Source organism: Crocodylus siamensis, chromosome 5 (assembly GCF_052110815.1).
Source record: "Crocodylus siamensis isolate JL-2025a chromosome 5, ASM5211081v1, whole genome shotgun sequence".
Lineage (NCBI taxonomy): Eukaryota > Metazoa > Chordata > Crocodylia > Crocodylidae > Crocodylus > Crocodylus siamensis.
This window is the reverse complement of record NC_143399.1, coordinates 22,442,692-22,460,562: the sequence shown is the minus strand read 5'-3', so window position 1 is coordinate 22,460,562 and position 17,871 is coordinate 22,442,692. Positions and strand designations below refer to the sequence as shown.

The 17,871-nt window shown below is 44.3% G+C and overlaps 1 protein-coding gene across 3 annotated transcripts in view; it reads right to left on the bottom strand.

Moving 5' to 3' along the window:
• Window positions 1-12,091, bottom strand: part of ST6GALNAC3 (ST6 N-acetylgalactosaminide alpha-2,6-sialyltransferase 3) — a 363,147-nt gene extending 351,056 nt beyond the window's left edge. For 2 of the 3 annotated variants that reach the window (XM_090048545.1, XM_090048544.1), the window contains exon 1: window positions 11,874-12,091. Coding sequence is in view for 2 of the 3 variants with exons in the window: in XM_090048544.1 (XP_089904670.1) it covers window positions 11,874-11,891 (18 nt within the window). In the remaining variant the exon portion in view is untranslated. Of the gene's footprint in view, window positions 1-11,151; window positions 11,234-11,873 lie in introns of those variants that run through there. The other variant, XM_090048543.1, reaches the window with a different exon arrangement.
• Window positions 12,092-17,871: the final 5,780 nt, after the last annotated feature.

Here is a 17,871-nt window from a genome sequence, read left to right as displayed (position 1 = left end):
AAATTAGTGTTTTTTATTGCTGTTTCCTATGACCTGTTATTGTTTTATTGTGCAATGGAAAGTTAATTTCAGGATCCAAGACTATAAACAGATGTCTTCTTTAGAGCAAGATCACTTGTGCCAGGATGTGTCCCAGCCCAGCTGATCTAATTCACTTGCATCTACAGACATTGCTGGGGTTGCTGTCCTGCCAGGTCAGGTCCCTGCCACTCCCAGTGTTTCGGGGCCGGACCCTGTAGGGCACAGCACCTGGGGCTGTTGTCCTAACTTGGGGAACATCTCTGCAAGTGGGTTCCCCTGCTCACAAGGTTGTGCCCAGAGTCAGGATGGGGCAGTGCAATACATGCTCTCATGGGGCATTTATCTTCCCAGGGCATGCAAAACCCCAGGAACATGTGCCGGCCATGAAAAGGCAAGAACTGTCACGCTCTCAAATTTGGCACTTGCAATATGACATCCATTTGCTTGACTTTTGTGCCATTCAGAGCTGTCTTGTGGCCCAAGAGAACAGGAGTCAGTTGACTTTACGGCAACATCAGGAGAAAAAAAAAGACCAAGCTTAGGTATCAATTAGATCAGTGATTTAAATTCCATCTTCAGGAGAGGGAGCTCAGCTCCCAGGGATTCTGAAAGAGCATCACGTTCACTTCTTGTGTTCTCGAAAACAAAGGGAAAGTACTACAGCAAGAGGAATTAAGGGGCAGAATACTCTCATAATGTCAGAGAGATTTTTAATGCTCTTCTTCATCATCTGGTTGTATGTACCTGTTGTCTCTCATCTTACACTTCCATTGTGCAAGCTGTTTGGGGTAAGGCTCATCTCCTTATCCTGTGTTTGCATAGTGCTTAGTTTAATAAGAACTTAATCCATAACCAGGGCCATAAATATGGCTAACACAAATCGGTAAAAACTGGATAATTAATGGAAGGACTACGCTGCATGGGAGACTTCTTCCATCAGCATCTACATTCACCAGCCCAGGATCTCTTAAGTGTTTTGCAAATACTAATTAAGCTTCAACATCTCCATGCATTTAAATTTGACCTGAACCTAAATTTCTTACTTAAATGAATAGTTTTATAAAGAATATGACAGGTCTCACAAAACAAGCTGCAGCTATTCATAAGAGACAGAAGCCTTATCTTTATTATGCTACTCTGCATAGCTAGAAAAATAAATGGTCTGTAGTTTCTAGTTTAAATACCCCATTTCCCAAATAAAGAAAACAAGTCATGAAACTGTATTCCAATTCCAATCAAACTTAAAAAAGCAAATAGAATTGCCTTTAACTAAACAGTGCAACTTACTTTGCACTAAGCTTGCCATATTTCCAGTTCCAAAAATGGGGACATCTCTTTGGCGGGGCGTGCCCCTAACTCCTAACATAGCCCCCCACTCTCTCTAGTTCCCCTCTCAACCACAGCTCCCCTGTCCCTGCCGGTGCCCCTCACTCCCAACCTGTAGTTCCCCATCCCTGCTGCTGCCCCACTCTCACTCCTGACCCGTAGGTCCTTGGCCCTGCTGGGACCCCTCAGTCCCAACTCGCAGCCGCCTGCTCCCCACAGCCCTGCTGGAGAGGGCTCCAGCTGCCACCATCCAAATCAGGCCAGAGTACAGCAGCTGCAGTGGCTGCAGCTCATACAGGCAGTGGAAGGGTGAGTTCAGCCCTGGCATGGCCTGGAGGGAGGAGGGGGGAAGACTGGTGGCACCGTCCACCCTGGGCAGAGACTCCTGTGCCACCCTGGGGAGCGTCTCCTGGCCACTCCATCCCTAGAAGCATGGGCACCAGCCCTGGTGCTGCTGGCATGGCTGTGTAGCTCTCCACTGCCCCCAAGGGCCCATTCTGCCCCCTTCACCTGCTGGAAGGGCAGGTGCCTCTCCCTGCCCTGCTATAGCCGTAGCACCCATACACCTTTCCCCAGTGCCAGCAGGCACCCTGACACACACACAGAGCCCCCTGCACAGTCTCCAAGCCCTGACCCTACAACCCCCACCCTCCCATAGACTTACCTGCAGCCAGCTGCTAAGGCAGCTCCCACCAGCCTGTCTGGCTATATGCCAGCCATGTACATGTGCGCACACAGACCCACGTGGCACCCACAGACCCTACCTCCAATCACCCCAAGCAGCTTTAAAGAGGAGAATGCACATTGTTCTGTAGCAAACGGAAAACCCCGAACCCTGGTAAACACACACGCTGCTAGAACAAGCTGGGAAATGCAGTTCTACCAGGAAAATCCCGGACACTTATTCCTATTTCCAAAAAAACCACCAAGACAGAGACTGGAGGACCCAAAAGGACATGTCCAGGAAAATCCGGACATATGGTAACCCTACTTTGCACCTGTAACTGTGAAAGCATTAAGTTTATTAAAATAACCAGACGTAATCAAATAATCTTTTTGTTGGTAAAGCAACTAATCAGCTATCAACTACTTATTTAGGTTGTTCCATGCATAGTAATACTGAACTGGAGGCCACGTCCAGCATGGTGAATTGTTGGTTGATTTGAAGGCTGAAATTTTCCATTATAACCGACTCTCCATACATACAATTCTGAAAAACAACCTTTTTTTAAGTTAAGGTGCCATTACAGAGTGCGTGGAGATGCGTGTTCTCTGGGTCCTGCTACACAATCATCTTATCTGCTCCAACAAATCCTTTACAAGGATGATCTTTAAAACCATGAACAGTACTCTTTACGTCATACAACCACTATTATTCTAGAAATTGTCTCTAAAGAATGTGACCCACATAGTATAATTGCATGAAAGGTTATACAAAGGAAAAGGCTGCTAAGAGCTGGTATTACTCCTTGAAGAGAGTAATAAAACAGGCACTCGTTACATTGCAACCATTTTGTCATTAACTACATTTAAACTGAAACAAACCAGGTAAAAGGGTTCCTGAAGAGTTCGGCTCAGCTTGTATTTTCTCACAGCTTTTCTCCCTGAAGCATGTCAGAACAGAAAACTGAAATAAAAAGACTGGCTTACTGGATCCATGAAATGTGAAAAATGGCAACTTTGGAAACTGAAGACTAATCTCTTACGTTTTAAATGGTCCTTTTAATTCCTAAAGATTTAAGCATGTAAAACATAGGAATGTTTTTACCCACAGTGGAAAATTGAGCAGCCTGAAAAATATTGCTTCATCTTATGCCAGGTTATTATATTAAGCTGAAACTATGGGTAATTTAGAGGTTTGCCCAGAATCTTCTGTATGCAAGGATCTTCTCATATGGAAGGAAACTGTCAACCAAGCTCCTTCTGCAGGACACCACAGAGTGCTCTTTATGGTTGGAAAAAACCACACTGATGAGAAAGTGTGCAGTGGATGTGGCAGGGTGGACCTTATTACCCTCCCCATCATGGGGAAATCATCCCCTTTAAAAAAAAGGGAAGAAGTAGGTCCCATGGTCAAATACCCTACCAGACAAAGTGTAAACCATTGGTTCTCAATGATTTTTTTAGACTCAAGACTCCCCTCAGAAAATGTCAGCTCTTAGTTTTCAACTGATTATTTACTACATAAAAATAGTAGAGAAATTCTTCTACTGCAAAGAACTCAGAAAGACCCCAACAAGTCCAAATGCTTTTAACACTACAGATTACTACTTGAAGTAGCTGGATTTATCTTGTGAAGGATATCAGCACACCTAAAGGTGTTAACATTGTGTGGCACATTGCAACACCTCCAAAAGGACTGCAAGGCATCCCAATCCCCAATTGAAAATCACTGCTGTAAACTGCCAGGGAAGAAGAGGTAGGAGGCACATCAGGGATGAATATCAACAAGCATGGTTCTCTTCATGTTAGCTCAGCTGTCAGGAACATGCATGGTCCAGACCCATGGTCTGCTCGATAATATTTTTAAAGCATACATCAGTTGAAACTAAAATTAACGTAAATATCCATTATCCAAATGAAGTAACTCATAACTACTACATACATGCATGACTGGTTTTGCACTCTATCTGTGTCTCCATTCCCCTGAAGCCTTCTCTTGTCCCTCTATACAACAGGCTCTGATAAATCTGGTCCCCACTCCAAAGTTCCTACTATCACTGCAGGGTCAGGGTGGAGAGAAAAGCAAACTTCAGACTTCTGACAATACAGAAACCATCTGTGAGGTATTATCTGTAAGCTTCCTCATGTAGACTGTCGCTCTTGGGACAAGTGATCACATTAGCAAGTTACTATCTAAAGTGACAAAGACACTGGAGCTTACACCTTCAGCTTTTAGCCTTTCCACCTCTCCAATCAAGCATTAGCCAACCTGGGCAATACAGAAAACTGAACTCACCTTTTCCCTTTTAGCCCCAAAAGTACAGGTTTAGCATTTTCCTCAAAAATAGTAACATTATTTGTCTTCCAGTGCTTTCCAGAGACTCTAGTCAGCTATAGGCCCTGTAGTCAATGACCAGTCTCAGGAGGAGACCATTCCTGCCCAAAGGGGTTACATTTTAGGTTAAGAGAAGACACAACCCATTGGCTTAACTAAACTAATAGAATTGTGGGGAAAAGGCATATAAAAAGGACCACCTTACTGCAAACCCTCCACCTGCCTTACCGAAAGTAAAACACTGGCTCCCTTAAGGGACCCAGCAGTCTTCATGGCTCTGTGGCCTGGCCATGCAGCCCTCTAGGGTGGTGAGGGCAGGAGAGAGGCTGCTGGCACAAAAGGCTCCTGGAAAGATGGCTGCTGCCTCCACTCCTCACTGCTGATTGGCTGAGAGGGCTGCGTGTTTTGTGCCCTGCCCCTTGCCACCAATCAGCACCGAGGTATGGAACTGCATGACAAAGTCTTCACAACCATTCAGTGGCAAGGGGCCAGGTTGTACGATGGACAGCACTCACAACCAATCAGCAACAAGGGGTGGGCCCACTGGGGCCTCTCAACCAATCAGAGATGTGGGGGAGTGGACCTTGCCCTCCTCAGCCCACTCTTCTTGTAAAAAATTTCTTCCTAATGTCTAACATAAATCTACACTCCACTAGCTTGCACCCGTTATTCTTAGTTACTCCCTGGGGCGCTCTGGAAAACAGAGCATCCCCAATTCCCTGCTGTCCTCCCCGGATAAATTTATGGGTAGCCACAGCTGTCTTCGTATAGGCTAGGATGCAATCTATTGTTCTGTCTACAGGGGATAGGACAAAAAGCAAATGGGCTTAAATTGCAAGAGAACTTCTTAGCTCTGAGAGTAGTCATGTACTGGAACAGATTACTGGAGAGGCTGTGGCAGCTGTGTCACTGGAAGTAAAGTTTAGACAAAAATTTGGTTGGGAATGGTTTAGGCTTAGATAAATTATACTGCCTTGAATGGGGTTGGGCTAGAATCCCCTATGATGATATCTGGAAGGGACCTCAAATCTGGAATATTTTTGTGACTAAATCTATCATATTAAATTTATAGGGTTAAAACTGTACCACACAAGGACAAAACCCACTCGTATAACAACAAAAAAGATTTTGAGAACAGGAAAAACAGAAACCATGAAGAAGCCCTTCCTGTTCTCCTTGTTCTAAATACCATCATAAAATATGATGTCTTACTACTCAAGGTGCATTAACCTCTCCCCCCCCGGAAGAGTACTTTGTGCCCCAAAGCTTGTCTAGCATCTCTCCCAAATGTACAGTTGGTCTGATAAAAGATATCATTAAAATAAATCCTTGCCTCTCCTACGTGCTGAGAAATTTGAAATGCTTTAAAATATTAGAGATCAAAACTGCTTTCAAGGGGTGATGTTACAATATACTGTAATATAAAGAGATAGCAGTATATATCTGAATTCACTTTAACAATTTCCACCCTTCCAAACTAACTCTGGAATAATCCCAGCAAATTAATTTTCTAGACACCACGGTAAAGGTTTGCAGTAGCCATATTGCAACCACATTTTATCAGAAACTCATTAGCCACCACCACTACCTTCACACCATGAACTTTCATCCTAACAATACCACTGATTTCATTGTCTTCAGCCAAGCTTTACCTTACAACTGTATCTGTTCTGATCTCACCAACCAGCATGCACACCTTAAAGATCTAAGGCAGGGATTTCTACAGTTATAATATAATCTAAAAACTGAAGCCACTCAAAGGAACGAAGTCAGACTCAGATATCACTCCAACCTGCTTCAGTACCAACCCCAACACAAGAACACCAGAATCCCTCTGGTTGTCACCTCTGGCCCCCATTTTAAACACAGTCATAGAACATATAATTAATAACCACCAAACCCTTCTGAAATAACAAATGTCTTCTAGTTTTACAGACAGCTGCCCCTCCAACTTGCCATGGGATCTCTCAAGCAGTCTACCTAACTCCTAATGCCACCAAGACACCCAGGATGGAACCATATGCAAGCTGTGGCCCCTTATCAATACAAACTAAATCATCACTGGATGAAATCAGTTATAAAATCCAAGGTTAATTCATGTGCACCTCTACTAATGCCATCACCTACTTACAGTGCCCTTTGCTGTCTACATTGGGAAAGGGCAGGGTGGAGTTAATCCCTACGTGTAAGAATGAATGAAAATTGATCTGACATCAGTTCCAGAAAGACACACAAGCCTGTGGCAGAACACTGTATCACTCTGGACAGTCCATCACTGACCACAGAGCAGCTGTTTTTAAACAACAAAACTTGAAAAAACAACTTGAACGGGAAATTGTGAAACAAGAAATTATCCACAGAGTAGAAGTTTGGTCTAAACAGCAACTACAGATTCTTATCCCATTAGCGAAATTAGCATCCGTGACCCCTTTGTTCCTATGGGTTTGTTACTTGTTTGCCTCTCCCAGAACTTCCCTTCTCCCTTGTTGTTTGATCACTGCCTCTGTTTGATAAACCATTCTATGCATGTCCTTTCATAGCATCTGATGAAGGAAAGCTAAGCTCATGAAAGCTTATGCATTTCTGATTTAGTCTGTAAGGTACACGTCTATCATTAGGGGTCTACCTAATTTGAGGAGGTGGCCAGCCGATTTTGCTTGCAGATCTCATGACCAATGGTCATTTTTGTGGGCTGAGGAGGGCAAGGTCCACTCCCCCACGTCTCTGATTGGTTGAGAGGCCCCAGTGGGCCCACCCCTTGTTGCTGATTGGTTGTGAGTGCTGTCCATCATACAACCTGGCCCCTTGCTACTGAATGGTTGTGAAGACTTTCTGTCATGCAGTCCCATACCTCGGTGCTGATTGGTGGCAAGGGGCAGGGCACAAAACACGCAGCCCTCTCAGCCAATCAGCAGTGAGGAGTGGAGGCAGCAGCCATCTTTCCAGGAGCCTTTTGTGCCAGCAGCCTCTCTCCCGCCCTCACCACCCTAGAGGGCTGCATGGCCAGGCCACAGAGCCATGAAGACTGCTGGGTCCCTTAAGGGAGCCAGTGTTTTACTTTCGGTAAGGCAGGTGGAGGGTTTGCAGTAAGGTGGCCAAAATGAGGAGCCTGCCCAATTTTGCATTTTCTGTGAAAAACCACACAATTGTGAATTTGGTCGGTCCCTATTTATCATGCCTTTATCCTATATTTGACTTACCATTCTTTTAAAAAGAATGTGCAAGGCTGACCCATACAATGATCATTCTCAAATTCAGCATAAAAACTGGGCTTCCATACTACTTTATTTACTTCCACTATGTCAACTACTGCTAAGCACTGATAAGCTCTGCAATCTCAGACACAGCTAGAGAATGGTGACTTTTTAAATAGCAATCATTGAACTTATCTAGTTCCCATTGTTATGGCATGTGGCCATCTTAATCTTAAAACAAAACTAGGGTAGGCAAAAGGACCATAGACCTACCGTGATTTTTATTTAAAGGCCTGGAAAATGTCTTAAAACTCCAAAATCACAGTCACTGGCAGTTTACCAGAATTAGTAAGCTTCCCTGCTTTCAGCTTCAATGCTTCCTTGCCATCTGAATATGACCCATTAGCAAAGACATCCTCACAGGTCTCAACTGATAGATGGATGCAATGTAGAAATGGCTACCTCAGAGAAGTCATCATTATCTCTAGCGCTGTCCTAGTGAGTATTTTACCTTTGATAAACCTTTAGTATTCAAGGTAATTTCTATGGTAAAGGTAGTACAAAGGGCATTATTTGCCATATATTTTATTTAACATAGGTAAATAGGTCAGTTTCCAGTAGTCACCACTACCTTTTTCACTTAGGCTAGGGACAGACATTACACATAAACTGGTTTAAGTGATCAGAAACTGGTTTAAACCTGTAACAGAACAGATGTTCAGTGTATATAAACCAGTTTGAAAATGGCTGAAACTGGTTTGAGATAAACATGGTTGAATGTAGCATCAGACTTAACTGATTTGGCTCAAACTCATTTATTCAATGTCTGTCCTAGACCCCTTGCTAGTTTAAGCTAAACCAGACACCCCCAGGATCCCGGCATGCTCTCTGGGCTGGATGGGGCTCTCTGCTCCACAGCAGAGCTGGCCCCTCCCCTTTGCTCTCTGGCTGGAACTCTGGCACAGACTGCTGGCACAGCAGGGTCTGCCTGGCTTCCCCCTGCCCTAGTCTGCCTCACTGCTCAGGCAGGAATCCCCTCCCCTCCCATCTTCCACAGCATGGCCCCTGGCCCCATGGCCCCTAGGAATGTGGTATGCTAGCTAATGCTGAGAGATATCTGTATGTGTCTCTCCAATTTAACTGGGAAAGGCAGACACAACAGTGACTGCTTGGGGCTATTTAGAGTGAAGCAACAGGTCAGCTGGTAAGCTGTTTAATAAAAGTTTGAAGTAATGGAGAGAGCCTACTGTTTTGCTGATGAGGGGATAATCACTATTACCAGCCTCCTGCTGGCTTGCTCACCTGTCAGTTTGCTGCAGACAGTAAAAAGAAGCAGGGAGAGGGAGACTGAAAAGCTCCGTATCATCAGTAGATGCATGCACTGCACACCCCCCTTGCCTCAGAGTGCTAGCCAGGAGCTGGGCTCTGGCAACACCCCTGCCCCTTGAGCAGCCAGCAGTGAAAAGCTTGGGCCTGTGCGGGCAATGCATCTGCAGAACCTTCCTAATCAGAGTTCCTGTGGGAGTTTGTCCATGCCCCCACCCCTGTGCTCAGTCTGTACAAGGGAAGGGAGGGCTGCTCTAGCACCCCGCAGCTTCTAGCCTGAGCCACTGCAGGCATGTGCCTGAATTCCCTCAGTCCAGAGAGAACGTCTGTCCAGTTATAAACCAGTTCATCCTAGCCAGGTTAGACTAACCTGCAAAGATTGAATCAATTCCGGCTCACAAACATCGCTGCTTCACAAACAGCAAACAAATACTACACTAGAGAGTTTTAGTTTGCTGCCCCTACAGCTGTGGAGCAAAGCACCAGGCTCCGTGCAGCTCCACGGCTCTGCAGGAAGCCCTGCAGACAGCCTGGCAGCAGCCTGGGAAAGCAGGCTTCACCCAAGGAGAGCAGGAAACCTGATCTCTCCCCTCCCCCCAGAGCCTGCCCGCCCGAGCTGTGCGGGGACCCGGTTCTTCCCTCCATGGCTGCGGTGGCCCCTGGGACCACCTGATCTGGGTGCCTGAGGGCAGGTGCCACCTGAGGGGGGAGGGGAGGGCGCTGCTGCCACAGAGGGAAGCAGCAGCCTCCCCCCTTCCCCGCCGGAGAGGCAGGTAAATCAGTGGTGTGTGTGCACAACACAGGGGTTTAATTAGCCCTAAATTGAAGCAGTGTTCTTTTTAAATCCACCGCTTCAATTTAGGGTCCCCATTTCATCTACACACACCCTAAAATATGCTTGAAGTTGTAGGAAGAAGAAGATACAGCTGGGATGCAATTACAAATGTAGTTCCTATTCTCAGCTTCATCACTTAGTTTGAGAAACAACCTGAAGTCACTTTAAGGTGTCTACAGAATTTATTTTGTAGATATTAGTTACTATATCCCACATGATGAAGCACATGTTTATAGACAAAGAGCTAAAAGAAAATACCAAGTATTAAAGTGATTATGAATCATTCGTCTAAACCTTTAGATTATTCCTGACAGAACAGAAAGAATCTAGTCTGTCTTGCTACAAAGCTAATCTCCACATCTCTTTCACTTTTTAATCTTGTTAATACAGGCAGACGCAAGGATAAGAGTTAGGCTGACTGGAGTACTGTCAGTCAGAACTACCCTACTGGCCAGGAACGCCAGGATTTGAGAAGAGGAGAAAAATTATGACTATAAAATAACAAAACAGCATAAAAAGAAAGATCTACAGAAGTCAGACTTACAGAAGTGCTACAATGGCTTTGGGCCACAAGGCTTAGCAGGAAAGTGAAACATTGTGCCTCTGGGGAAAGAGAAGAAAGGAAAACACAGGTGTGGAAACCCTTGAGTCTTCTCGCAAAGGAAACAACTAACTTATCTTTCAGGTCCAAAGAGAGCTTTTGCATGAGAAGTTTCCAGGGAGCGAGAAGAATATTTCTACATCAATTTTGGGGTTGGTGGCAGATGCTACCACCAATGGCGTCTTATCTTTGTGAAAGCAGGCCCGATTCAGGAAGCTCCTGTGTCACAACTTATCCACTAGCTATTTTTTTTTCTTCAGGGGTTTCCTCCTCCTGGGAGTTAGTTACCAGGAACATTCAAAGAGGGCGGCTCAGCAAGAGGTCAGCATTGAGTCAGCCTCTGACATATTTATTACTAAAAACTTCCACAAAATACATATGCATTAAAGAAAACGAAGACACGTGCACAAACTGTTTTGTGGGGGAGGGGAAGACAAGAGAAAGCTGTTTGTTCCTCAAGAAAATGTAAGAAAGCAAACAAAAATCATCTTACTGGTGAGAAGCAAGCACATTTATTTTGCAAAGATTAAGCTATGTAATTCATTAGCTTTGCTGCTTTTTTGGAGAGATTTGCTATTCGAGCCTGTCCCACCGCTCAAAATAATCAACCCTTTGTTAAAAGGAGTAATCCGACTGGAAACGAGGGAATGCTGGCAGATGGGTCTTCATGCCCTGTTTTACTTGTGAAGTGGAACAGAGTGGGTTTATGTTTTTAAAATACGGGTAGAAAGGAAAAAGGCAGATTGCAAATATGACCCAGCAGCTACTTAATCTGTAGAATGAGAAATAATGCATAGTGGCTCCCTCCTAGTAACAACACTGTAAGGAAGCATATGTTAATTGTTCTTACTTGCTTGCACTTCCACTTTCTCCCCTCCGATTCCATACTTCTGTAGTGATGCTCATATAAAAACGGGATTTTTGTAATGACTCTTCTGTTAGCAAGGAAAGCGGGTGGGAATATGTCTAACAGGGAGATGGAAATACAACACAAAACTGGTGTTCACATGTGTCAGCATATAGTTGCCCCACCTGGTGCAGTTTGGCTCTAAAATGTACTAGCATGTGGATTTGTGTAAATTCAGAAGGGGGTGTGTGCTTACGGAGCAACTTGTGCAGCTTTGTAAGTCTGAAGCCTTTTCTTTAAAGCAGCAAGCGCTGCTCGTTCAGAAAAGAAAAACAACTTCCCCTTTTGTGTCCTTTGTACAGGGAAGCTGTTGCCCACATGCTATAGCTCCTGAAGGAATTCAGCTAAACAAAGTCAGCTAAGACAAGCCAGAGGCCCCGCACCCCCTTCATGCCTTCCTATTATTCTGCACACAGCTTCCTTTCCACTAGCTAGCTGATAGCCTGCAGTTCTGACAATGCAGGGAAAGAGGGAGAGCGGCAGAGAAGGGAAGCAGAACACAGCTGTACATTTCAGAATCCCTCCATATTCCTTTGCCAGACAAAACCAATACTCAAAAAAGACAGCTAAGATTAAGATGCAATAGGACCGCACTGAATCCATGCCTCTGAGCAGCCAGGGTCTCTTTTTAACAATGCATTCAAGCAACAGATACCGAGATTTACCTTCAAAATGCAGGCCATGTTCTTTTTCTATCGTTCCTATCACAAAGCAGAAGGATTTTACTTTGTGAATAACAATTCCAGTGTCAGGAAAAAGGCTGGCAGAGCTGCAGAACTGCTAAAGTCTACATTCCTGTAGATCCAAACAAGGGTACCACAATTCTAAGATCCGTTAGTCATATTAGTCTTTTCATGCCCTGTTTGTTCCACCCATCAGCTTCTGCCACTGGCTGGGAGCCAGCACGGTACCTCCCCCTAGTCACATGACTGAGTTTGATTCATGGCTCCAGCATGTATTTTTTTAAGCTCTTGGACGCTATCATACAATATACACAAATGGCAATTCTCTAGCATGCAGATGTTTGTGACATTCAAAAAGCAAGTGGCTCACTTTAAATAACTCCCCCACCCCCAAAGCTCTCCACAGATATTTCTCCCTCAGTTATAGTCAGAAAAAAGTTCAAAGTATATTTTTATTATTGGTGATGTAAAAACTATTAGATTTCTTGTGAGTGTTGGATACTATGCTCATCCCTTTTAGGACAGGAATTTGCCCTTGTTTGAAATATTTGAATTGCCTATAAGTAGTGAGCCACTCACCCTGGATAACAAGTGCACGTAACCCCTAAGAAACCGTTGTATTGTGCTGTGCAAGTCATTTTGGGTAAGGAATGAGAAACGGTTTTCACTTGTGCTAAGCTAATGACACCTCCTAACTCTTTCAGGCATTTATATGAGCTTTCCTGACCTGTGAAGAAATTACCCCGCTGCTGTTACTGAAGGCACCTGGACTTAGACTATAACTTTCCTACCACTTACTATATTAAAAAAACAGAAACAAAATCAAGCTCTTCTGCATACCTGGATCTATATAATACATCACCTTTGCCATCTCTTCCCCAGCTGCCTCCTCTCAGCCTACCCCCTAATATTTTTACTTTCCTATATTCCTTGATCGCCTTTGTGCCCCCATCTTGTTTGCCTTATACAAGAACAGTATCTATGCTCTTGTCCACCAACCAGACTCATTCATGTGTGGTAAGGGAGGGGCAAGTTCCAGCTGACCAATGGTCACAAACCCGGGTGGTGGCTCTGAGGGCGCCCTTCAGGGCACACCTCTCTCCACTGGTCTACTGCTTGTCCACTGAGAACAAACTAAGATTTCCTCATGACCTTTGACCTTGGTAAACTTTATTTTTTACCTGTCTCAGTTCAGGTCTTGCAGAGGAAGCTTTGCCAGGTAATGAGGCATGCCCCTACAATTTGTATAAAATTATAGGCCCCCTCTTCCACTAAAAGAAGTAATCAGTGTTTCTGAAAATCATCCCTACCATGGGCAATCAAGAAAGTAAATAAAACAGCAACAAAATTTATTACCCAAACAAGATCATTCACAGTATACTTTGAAAAGACAGTGTACTTTGAAAAATAATCATAAAAAAATTAAAGTAAAATCTCACCCCACATTTCTTACTAAAATGTAACATTCCCAGCTTCTCCCAACTAAGGGACTAGATCACCCAAAGCCTAAGGATCAATAGTCAACCTATTACCAAGGCACCCTCTATATACCATCACCTTATTTACCCATCTCTATATTTCTGTTTCTAATTTTCAAGGGCATATGTACACTGCATCGGTGACCTACTCCCCTGAGATAGGCATCTGTCTGTCAGGCCAGGTGATATTCTCCATTTACAGTTACATTTAAGACCTATAGAAATGCTTACATCCTCCCAGACAGATGGGTCAATATCCTTAGCTATCCATTACTCAAGAAAGAGATAAAAAAGATTTCTCTTATTCTATTCACAGGTGAAAAAAATTAATCCCTGATGCGATTCTTTCCAGATGCCCATCTCCTGAGACTGGATTCCCTTTGCTCAGGCCTTTTCCTTGGAATTTGAACCACAGTTATTTGTGGATGGGCACATGTCTACACTGTCTCTTCTGAACTAATTATGTGCAGTAGCTTCAATGTACATTTTTAGAGAGTGGGATCTTCTCTCAAGTGCTGGTCTGGGGATATTCCTGACACTTCAATAGCATTCCTACTATTGACTATTTCCAGTCATACTAAGATACATGGAGACCCCCAAATCAGCCGCGCTTTGGGGTCGAGTTGGAGCCACCCAACTAATCTCTTTTAGAAGCACAACAAATTAACCTGCAAGGAGCTACATTTAATTCCAAGACATCTTAATGCTTTGCTGCAGTCTGCAGTGTTTGACATACTCTTGGTGAGAGCAGGTGAGTGCACAAACTTAGGTAACCTCTTTGGTAGCTTTGTTCATTACTCCCAACACCATGGAGAGCAAAAGATTCTGCAGAGCATGAGAACCGTAACACTTTCATTTGCTATTCGGTGGCACAGGGGAAATGCGCTGATTGTCCAATAGGAACGACAGCTTGGCCAATCTCACCATAAGCTAAAACTACCATTTTTCACTGCTCATGAATAAACCTGCCAAATAAAATCTGCCAACTTGCCAAAAAGAAGGAGTTTTTTCCTGAGGACTTCAAGATCTATTTTCATTAGGGAATCTTCTAAGATACCTATGAGGTAACAACTTGAAGGGTACCCGTAAAAATGTCTTTTTACCATTAGGGAAGGTAATTACAGTATTAGCCGAACATTTTTATTCCCTGGCACAAAGAGCAGCTATATTCATCACGCGCTGTCATGAAATACCACTAATCCTTCCCACAAACTCCACCCTGCTAACCACGCTGCTAGAGCTCATAGTGGAACACACCCAACAGAAGAATTCATTGTTTTTGAGAATGGGGTCTCTCAAGCTCTCCAGGAAGCCAGGCTTCATTCCCCGGACCACACCTCCACTGGCATTTTTAAAAGGTGGCTCTGAACTTCCTTCCCTTCTTGCATCATGAAGGATGGGAGCTGGTAACCAGCCTCAGCAGTTTATCTCCTTAAGTCTTCCAGACTGTTTACTACTCATTCCTGGCTCCCTGACTGCTTGGCCCTGTGGAACAGAGATCTGGATGGATTCCCAGCAGGGCAGATGATAAACCAAAATCACTGGAGAGCTCCAGCTGCAGCAAAATGGCCAATTCTGTAGTAGAAATACTAAATTCCATGGCATCTGAAAAAAAAAATGCCAAAAAGTCTGCAACGGTTGCATTGTAGACTTCAAAGGGCTCTGCCTAGGGAGAACCAGGAAGTCCAAAGTTACAGCCCAAAGTTTAGCTGCCTAATCCTTGATCTTAAATAAAAAGAACACCCCCCCCCCCCAAACAAACAGACTGTAGGATTAGAAAGTTGTCAGTTCCTTCTTGGAGGGAACAAACTACCATGGTCCACCTCCCAAAGAGACAGACCCCGTGGGAGCAGCTGAAGCAGATGGGGGGAGATTCTCTAATGTTCAGTGAACAATGGGAAAAAACAAGCATGTCCATACCCATCTTCTTTTAAGATGTGTTTTCTCGGAAACACACTGGTCATAAATACTTTCCTTTAGGAAGACTCATCACTGAATATCACTGTCATGACAACCAGAAGCAACAGAACAGAGGCCTGCTGAGATAATCACAGATAGCACCTAGGGAGTCTGGTCTAGGGTAACCACCTTTTCAAAATTCGAAACAGGACACCTCCCCACCCCACTCCTCCCTCCCATGCTGGGTCCTGCCCATTGGGCTACAGAGGCCCTGGGAGAAGGGCAGCAGGGCAAGGAGTCCTGAGCCCCGAGCCCACAGCACATGTATGGGGGCATGTGCTACAGTGGCAAAGAGTCAGCCCCCCTGCCAGGGCTGCACACAGCAGCAGGGAGCTAGCCCCCCCACCCCCTCCACTGCCCCTCCAGATAAGCCACCCATGACTCCATCCCACTCCCTGGCTGGGCCGTGTGGCTGCACATTCCTGCCCTGGACTCCATGCACTGCCCCAGCTGCCAAGCCTGCCTCACTGTGGGGGCCTCAATCTGCCCCCCTTGCTTCACTATGGTTCCTCCCCCCATAGGCTTACCTGCAGGAAGCTGGGGGAGCTGCTTTCCATCACTGCCTGGCTGTATTGTTGGCCATGTGCACGTGAACATTGCACTCCATATCCCCCAGCCCCAAGCAGCCCCTTCCAGGCTCAAACTCTGCCAGCCTGCACAGGGAAACCCATGGTTTTCCATGTTTTTCTACTTCAAAGGAGAAAATCCATATTTTTCCATGGTGAACAGAAAACCTGGATCCTTGCACATGATACTGCTGTGGTTTATGGGGAATCCGGGACAAATGTTGTCTCAGAGTCATTCAGCCCAAAACCAGGACTTAATGTTTACATTTCCAGACTGGCCTGCCCAGTTAGGGATGGATGATGATCACCATAGCCTGGTCCAAGGCCCAACAGAATAGTAGAATTTTACCTGATTAAGTGTGATAGCTCGAAGCCCAACACCCGAGTAGGGGTTCATACATAGTTAGAATTGCAGTTAACCTAAAAATTGATAGACTGCACTATGAATACCTTCATTCCCATTCTAGAGATGTTTCCACATCTCTAGATGTGGAAGTGAGGCGTGGAAGTTAAGTGATTTGACCTGCTCACATAGAAGAAAGAACAGAGCTGAGAGCTTCTGGGTCAGTGTCAGTGAGCTAAAGAAATTCAGTAACTCTCCTAAAATACAGTAAAAAAGCCAAAACATTTTAAGCACAGCTTTTCAAGAAAGTGTTATGGAGAGTTTCAGGAAGAACTTCCCTCAGACTTCACATCCCCTTAAAATCAACTTTGGCTTCAATTCAGCCTTCAATTACAAACCAGTATTGACTCATGCAAAATTCCTTTCTGCAAGCTTTGTGTCTGAAAAAAAGTAGATAGAGGTATTTTTGATCCATGTCAAAGGAACATTTTTGGTGTGCCTGTAGAGTCTGAGTCACTGGAAAAGGCCACACCGACTAAGACACCATTTCCAGTGCTGGTAACACAGATCTTACACGTTTATCCACCTCCGGCCCTGCCTCACAAGAAGGTCTGACCCTGACAACACCGGGCTTGTTTTAACAGCAACCACCCCAGAAAGCAGGTCTTCCAGGCTGATTCTGTCAAAACAAATCAACCAACCAGACGTGAGCCAGTTCAGAATGGAATTTGGAAAGATTTGCATAGCTCTAGCCAATGACTAAGTCCCCCATGCTTCTCTCTCATCTCTGGTACACAGTCCAGCTCTACCATGAATGCTCCATGGCCAAATGATTCATCCGTAATGTTGCTGGTAGTTGTGAGTTTGCCATCTAAAAAAAGAAATTAAAAGCACCTAGAGCTTCATTAGAGACACTACTAGCAGAATTTTATTGACCCCAAATTAAACTCTGTTTTTTATTTAATTATATAATGATATATAGTCTAAGTTTATTTACGTACCTAGAGTGGGTTACTAGCTATTCATATCAAAGTCAGGGTAACAGACCCTTTTAAAAAACTGAGTTCACCCAGTGAAACTATATGTGCTAAGCTGTTATGGATGGGATACTTTATTTTTCAAGCTTACATCCATTAAAGAAAAGCCATCACAGGCAGAGACAATGCAAAATGGCAGCTTTCATACTGCAGGTATAACCAGATGGTTGATCAAGCAAAAGAAATCTCTTGAATTATTCAGTTAGATTCTTCTTTTTCAGTTTTCTGAGTTTTTTCCCAGATCACATGAATAGCCATTAGGATATTGGTAAACACAAGCAAACATGGCTAATTCAAGTAGTTATACTGATAACTTTTCAAAAGGTAGGTCAAGTGAAAAAGCTAGAATTCCTGGAAATAAGATTCCCCCACAGTGCAGAGGTTGTGTTGCTCTAACATCACAGAAAGATTGCAGACATGGTAAGAATGGAACAAAAGTCTAATCTTGCCTCTCAAATACGTTAACTTGTCAGTGCAAAAGTAGTGCTGTAACATTTATGAAGCTTAAACTATAACAGCCCATTGATGTCAGTGGGAGTATGACAAAGCCCTAAAAGAGCAAATCATTTCAGAACACTTACACTTTTAACCAAGTTA